The 7,288-nt window shown below is 37.7% G+C and overlaps 2 protein-coding genes across 2 annotated transcripts in view; one reads left to right on the top strand and one right to left on the bottom strand.

The window, feature by feature from the left end:
- CBG12772 overlaps window positions 1-1,870 on the top strand; it is a gene marked incomplete at both ends in the record, with an annotated part of 5,784 nt that extends 3,914 nt beyond the window's left edge. The window contains 5 exon segments of the mRNA XM_045241143.1: window positions 299-716; window positions 999-1,171; window positions 1,220-1,302; window positions 1,422-1,633; window positions 1,650-1,870. Coding sequence (XP_045094965.1) covers window positions 299-716; window positions 999-1,171; window positions 1,220-1,302; window positions 1,422-1,633; window positions 1,650-1,870 — 1,107 coding nt within the window.
- A 1,752-nt stretch (window positions 1,871-3,622) lies between these two features.
- On the bottom strand, window positions 3,623-5,975 carry CBG12771 (the record flags this gene model as incomplete). The annotated part of the gene is made up of 8 exons (XM_002640205.1): window positions 3,623-3,658; window positions 3,706-3,804; window positions 3,845-3,928; window positions 3,975-4,458; window positions 5,113-5,223; window positions 5,271-5,351; window positions 5,397-5,601; window positions 5,648-5,975. The coding sequence occupies 8 exons, from the start codon at window positions 5,973-5,975 to the stop codon at window positions 3,623-3,625; spliced, it is 1,428 nt and encodes a 475-aa protein (XP_002640251.1).
- Between the last annotated feature and the right edge of the window lie 1,313 nt (window positions 5,976-7,288).

Raw genomic sequence — 7,288 nt, 5'->3', positions numbered from 1 at the left:
AATGAGATTTTCATAGGAAATATGATCTCCAAGTGGCGCGCCAAAATACCACGCCGCACTTGCAAAGCGATGGGCGGAGCGTCGGTGGGGGGAGGCGGGAATCAAAGTACGCAAACACCGAGTCCCACTTTTTTTATTCCGACAATAAAAGAAAACACAAAAGGGTTCTCGCTTAAGTTTTTTCACTTTTTCAAAATATATCAGTAGGTGTTTACCACTCGTATCGGGGACTGAATTAGTTGTCTACAGTAATCTACAGTAACCTACAGTAATCAAACACCGCTTCATCAAATTTCAGGCAAAAAATTCTGAAAAATCGACGAAGAGCAGTGAAAATCGAGAAAATGAAGTTCAGAAAATAACATTTTTTTACATTACGGTAGTTGTCGTTGTGGGACCTTCGCTCACTAGCATTTCTCTTCCACAGCTTCTTTTAACAAACTTTCTTCAACTTCAGGATATTACCAAAAAAGTGTTCTACTACACAAAATTCTCACTTCTTGGAGACTGCGCTGGAATCCCTGAAACTCTTCCGGAGCATCCAACTCAACCGATTGAATCCTATATCAGCCGTCTCAAAAAAACGTTTTCCACTGAGATTCTCGCAACGAATCCACGCCCTCGGCCCGTTGATTACGATCGATTCGCCGACGATTTTCTATTCAAAAAAGTTCGAGTACAGCTGTGCGAGAAGAATGGGGAGATTTTGAGTGCTGGTGAGTCAGCAGTTGAAGCAGAAAAGGGGGCGGAGCTTGGGTCCGGTAGCGAAAACATTAAAGGATCATGATTTTTTCGTAATCATTTACTAACCTATTTTTTTCGATTTTTCTATAAGCTTCATTGTTTTCGAGCGATTTTCCGGAATTTTTGTCAAAAAAGGTCAAAATCGATCAAGAAAAAACATGCTCCTTTGAGGCTTACCGAACATAAGCTCCGCTCACACTCGAAATTTAGGCCACAACGCGCATAGAAATTAGAAAAATTATCTAAATTTTCAGCTGAATTCTCAAAATATCTTTCCGACCGATATCAAACTGCTGTAAGCTTTACGGACCATGCAGTTTCACAAAACGACTTTTCCAACTATCAAACAGTTGTGATCATTTCGGTGCAAGCCGACTTCCCGAACGGAGTCATCATGAGGGATAATTACACCTTTCGAGTGGAAGAGGTATTCTTAAAATGCTAAAACAAGGAAAAATATATATAAATTTTCCAGAAAAGAAACAAAGGAGACGAATTGGGATGGGTTGATTGGTGGACCGCCTATGTGATTGTTGCATGTCCCATCAACTTGACGCCGTAAGTTTTTTCTCCTTTTATGAATAAAATGTCTGAAAATCTAATAGAAATTTGTCAGAAAAAAATATACAAAATTTTTTATACTACGAATTTCGAAAAAAAAAACTGTGAAATTTTAGAACCGTTGATCCTCAAGCACTCAAAGACGAGTTCGTTGGTCAAGTGTGCGGATCCCTCTCCCCGATGATCAACGATGAACCATCCGTCGAGTCAAGAACCCCATTTTTGAGTCATATGATGAAAGAAGAGCATCAAGGATTCTGGGCGATTATATGTGGAACTGGAAACGGACCAAAGAATTATAGTAAGCTCAAAAGTCGCTCCTTGAATCGTTTTCCCGTTTTCAGACTACTTCTCAGAGCAATTCCTTCCTAGCTGGCCTTCCAGCTACGCGTCGTCAGAGCTGAAGAAATCTGAAGTATTGGATAACACGAACTTCTCATTCAAATGTATCCTAAAACTTAAAAAAGTGGATACAACTATCTCAAAAATGGATTTTCAAATGAGAGCGTACTATGAATTGAATCAATGGCTTGTCAAGGAAGTTCGAGTCGGATGTGAATACTAGTTCTGTGTCATTTTTTGTAAATTGAATATAAACTTTGAAAGCGAGAGCAAATTTGAATCTAATTGTAAACATAACAAAATGACAAGAAACAACAAAAAAAATCATGCAAAAAATGTTTAGGCTCCTCCACAGGCTCCTCCTCCATCATCTCTTATTTAACCTCTTTCAGTAATTCTTGAAACTCATCAGCTGAGGATTTTGTGTTGCAGACAATTTGGAGGATATCCAGCTCCTGCTTGGAAAATACTCGTCGAGCTCGGCATCGTTTTAAGGAGCATCTTGAAAAATAATTTTACTATTATTCTGGTCCAATTTCAAGGCGCGTTGCGGCCGAGAAGGGGGCGGAGCTTAGGTCCAGAATTTTTCTTTTTGCAATTTTTCGATTTTATTGATTTTGAACTTGTTCAACGAAAATTGGAAAAATAACGAAAAATCGAATAAAAACAATAAATTTTTTTTCGATTTTTACTGTTTTTCCGAGACAAAAAATAGGAAAATTCGCATAAAAACAGCTAATATCAAAAGCCAGAAAACAATTCAAATTATACATGATTCTTCAAGGATTCCGCTATCGGACCTAAGCTCCGCAAACAATTTCCGGCACAAACCGATAATGAAAACGTCCTGATTTCGAGCTGCTTCGGTATATTTCCAAACTCATTTTCGAACAATCACAGCGCATGCAAGGAATTTTGGACGGAATACCAATGGGAAGAGGCTCAAAACATCCGATTCGTCGGCGTTCCGTTTCAGTTAGCGCTCGTTTTCGGCGGACTTGACAATTTTCATTGGAACATCTGGAAATATTTGACTATTTGAAACAGTTTCTTATGATCGCAATACCCAAAAGTTGTAGACTCGTCTGCCAATAAGACAATATCGCTTCCACATGTTGGACATGGTACTTGAAGCTCTATTTCACCAGACACTTTCAAAAGCTCGTGGAGCAGCCGGGTTGGACTCTTTGGAAGCTGTATTTCAGTATAATCGTTCTGAAAAAGGACTCAAAAATGTTAAATATGTATATTCTACTATATTGGTCACCTCAACTCTCTCTAACTTCTCAAATACCGACACATTTCTCTCATGCATCGGATGAATCCTATTCTCCTTCGGTATATAAATATCTCGATTTTTCATAATCTCTATTCGAAATTCTATGCTCAACATGTTATCAACAGCGTATCGCTTCGCTTCCGCCCATGTAAAACTACGAGGTATTTCGAATTTCGATATCGTGATCACATTCTTCCAATCGCTTCTGATTTTCGAGTCTTTTACTAAACAGAACCGAAATTCTCGAACTTCTGGCTTCAAATACTCATTCAGACAAAACAGTTCGACAGCAAGACCGTGTCTTCTACCGAGTAACTGGATTTTCCTGAAGATCATGTTAGCAGCTTTGAAATAATTTTTTTAATACCAAGAAATTCCAAAACAGTGAAAATTGAACATCGATTCGAACTTCGCATCAGGTACAATCTGAAAATCGTGCTGGAAGACGATGTTTTCGAGATTTTCGGAATTCTGCGTCATTTTATTCCTGAAAATCCACGTTGTAGACTGCAACTTGCAGCTAATATGTAGTAAGCGCAGCCAGTTGAAGCAACTCATTCGAAATCGATTTTTAGAATAAATCAAGAAACAAAGAAATTCAGAATACGTCAATGTGATGCTACATGAAAATTGGATAGATACAAAGATTTAAATAAATTACAAGAACACAAAATAACAAATATATATTTAGAAGATCTACAGATTCTCGGTGCCATATCGTAGATAAATGATCTGAAAGTCATAATACTACTAGAATTATCCGCAAACTGAGCTATTACGTTAGTAAAGAACGCTACAACAGCTTCAGGCATATCACCCAATCGCGGTGTCGGTTGTGGCAAGTTGCATTGATGATACTCGTGATATAACTGGACATACTGGAAAAAAATCATTAATAAAGCTTTTTCTACGGTTTACCTCAAGAATTTCACTAAACAGTTCCGTTGGGATATTGCTAGTCTGTATCGGCTTCCCTTCCAGTTCCAAATAATCTCGTGTAATCTGAAAAAAGATCGTTTTCATGAGAACACTATAACAATTGTCTTACCTTTTGCAGATATCTCTTAACTGGCTCATCCATCCGGGCCCATAACTGTCTGACTAGTTTGATGCGCGGGTCTGATTCATCTTCCGGATGTGGACTGCAAGCTTCGGGACTCGCAGTTGACGGAACGTAGCCTTGAAATGAGCAAAACGAATAAGTAGTATCTCCAGAATGAGCGTCTGTTTCCCCTGGCGACTGTGGCGGAGCCAAATGTCCCGACCGGGCCTCAACGTCTTCTTTATCTAGGTCCGATGTTTCTCGATCGTCATCTTCGTTATTTTCTTGGGAATCTAACTGAACGCATTGCGCTTTTGTAGAACCATTGATCACATCTATCATTTTAACCACTTCTCTTGGCGATAACAAATTGTTTTCGGCAGAAGCTGGTTGCGCGTTTTCCGGTGACTGAGAACGATCCGACGTTGGAGAGATCGAAGAACCAAGACCGGATTCCGAAGTGTCAGATGGCGTCAAAGAACGAGAGGACCTAAAACATTACAGTGGTAATTTTGCGTTGTTGGTCTTGAAACTAAACGCGTTACTAGTACTTCCAAGCCTCCTGATGTCGTCGATGAACCACGAGTCGAGCTCGTTCAATGTGCCAGTCATTGTTGATTGAATTCGCTGAAAAAATTCACGGGAAAAGTGGAAGAATGTCTGAAAATTGCTTGTCAGTGTGACGGCTTTTCAACTCGAATTCAAGCCAAAAAGTTAGCGCGGCGAGACCAAAACGAATCAAGCGCTGCGCCTTTAAATGGGTTACGGTATGTTCCAACACATTTTTTTCAAAAGTGAAAAAAAGCGGAAAGCAGAGGAATGATAATACCAGATAATGTCAGGAATGTTCGGAAAGAAATTCGGAATTCCGACAATATTCGGAATCAAATTCGGATCGGAATTATCCGATTTTTTCGGAATTTGAGCAAGTTTTCTAGACTACAGTACGTTAAAGGCGCATGCGAAAAGTTGCCTGGCAAGTTTCGAGCGGAATTACTTTCAAATGATTTTTGTTTTGAAAGCTGTTCGTCAATTTTTCACAATTTTTTCTCTCTTTTGTGATAGGAAAGTGATGAAGAAGACTTTTATTATGAGAGGACAACAGGATAATGTACAAAACAGGATAATGTTCAAAATTTATCACTCAAATTGCAATTCAAAAACTTTAGCAGTGTTGAAACCATAATGCTCTTTGATGACGTATCCTGGAAGAGAGTATTCTGCCAGTTGCGTTTTCGTGAATTTGGTTTTGTATCTGAAATTTTAAAGACTCAAAACTTTGTCATCGAAATTTTGTTCTACTTTTTCAGATAGTCTGATTCGACTAATGGATGGCGATCTGGATCTCCGACAAGAACGATCGTTCCGTGTTCGTCTTGCATTCTGAAAAAAAAAATTAAAAATTTTATTCATTTTCCAATAGTGTACCTCTTCAACCATTTAAAAAGGATCTCGGCAAAATCAGAATCATAGAACATATCTCCAAGAAGAATATACTTTTTCTGATCATCTGAACCTTCGAAAAAGTCGGAGGATGATTTTTGGTCGTCCAAAAAGTTCCTGGCCGAGTAGTGAATTTTTGAGTCTTTCCAATTGTTCAACCGGAAATTTAGTTTTGTCGAAAGAAGAGCATCTAAAGTTACAAACTCAAAGAATAACTAAAAATCTGGAACTCTCACATTTATCAATATCATTTGCTAGAATCTTTTGAGCTCCGCAAATCGACGCAGCCATCGAAGCAGAACCACACCCGGTTCCGAAATCCATAATGGTTGAGCCACGAAACGAACTCTTATTATCCAAAATGTACCTAGATAGTCCTTGTCCACCGGGCCAATAGAATGCCCAGTAGGGATCCGGAAGTGGGCATAAATCAGGAGTACTCATCCAGAGAGGACTTGCAATTGTGATAAGACGAAGTTTCAGTTCTGGAGTCAAACTTTCGTTACTGATTAGAGTATTTCGGATGATCCACTTGGATGCTGCATGGAGACTGGGTTGCAGCATTGTCTGGGGATAAACGAAAATTCAAATCGAGACCGGGAAGTAAAATCAATAAGAAAATTGGGTGGGGAACTACAGTATCAGGGATGTTCGGAATGGCCTTTTTGGTGTTTTTCTATTGTCTAATTTATTGATTTTTCAAATTTTGGAATATTCCATCACCAAAGCTTTCCATCATAAAATAAGAAAATTTATGAAAAAAATGGCAAGAAGATTCCGAAAACGCACAAAAAATAAGAGTAATTCTGCTCGAGACCCACAAGGAAACTTTTTGCGTGCGCCTTTGACATAATGTAGCCTAAATTCCAAAAAAAACTGAATTTCCGGAATTCCGAATTTTATTCCAAACATCCCTGCTACAGTATCTCATTTGAAACATCTGGAATGTTTCGAATTTTCATTTTCTTGGAGTTTTCTGTATATTTAAATGTGTATAATGAAAGAAGTAGACGGTCAAAACCTGTTTACGGTAGATCAATTCTGAAAATTCCAAAAATTCAAACTACAGTAACCTGAGACTTCACCTGGAATAACGAACTATTTAGATCTTTCAAATGTTAAAATTTTTCGCGTTTATCATAACTTTTACTACATTTCATGGAATATACAGTAAAACCCGTAACAGAAAAGTCCCTTCAACTTTGAGCCAATTTATCTCAGTTCCTGTGAGAGATATTTAAAAGTTGCCAACTGATAAAATGTTCATTATAATATTAAAAATATTTTATTAGTTGACAAAATTTTGATATCTTTCAAAATAAACCGAGATACAAAGACTCAAAGTTAAGAGGTCGATAGCCGACCGCGTAGGTCAGCCGGCAAGCGCCGACTTGTCAACTTTGAGCCAGTTTATCTCGTTTCTTGTGAAATCATAAAAAATATCGTCATTAGCACGCTCTCCCACAGAACAATTCCGAACTGCAAGTTAATTTTTGATCTACAGAAAAAAAGTTTGGCGCGATCACAATTGCAGGTCTAAAACCATAATTTCAGAATTTTTTATCTGATTTTGTGGAGTTCCAAGATGATTCAAATGATTTTTAAAAAATTAATTAGTGGTTATAGATTCATGTATGGTCGTTTTCCGGAAGAAAAATGTTAAAAATGGTCATTTTGAAAGTTTTCTACAGAAAAATGTATCTCCTCTTTCAGCTTTTGACATTTCTAGGAGTTCTATAGCTCAAAAAAACCGCAATTATTTTTTAATTTTCTTTGGACGAATTTTAATACATCTTTTAAAAAAAACTTTTATAATCAAAAAACATAAATCAAAAACTGAAAGAGGAGATAGATTTTTTCAGTAAAAAACTCTCAAA

Source organism: Caenorhabditis briggsae (genome assembly GCF_000004555.2).
Source record: "Caenorhabditis briggsae complete genome, chrI, whole genome shotgun sequence".
Classification (NCBI taxonomy): Eukaryota; Metazoa; Nematoda; class Chromadorea; order Rhabditida; family Rhabditidae; genus Caenorhabditis; species Caenorhabditis briggsae.
Note: the sequence above shows the minus strand (reverse complement) of the source record. Positions and strands in the feature narration are given on the sequence as shown.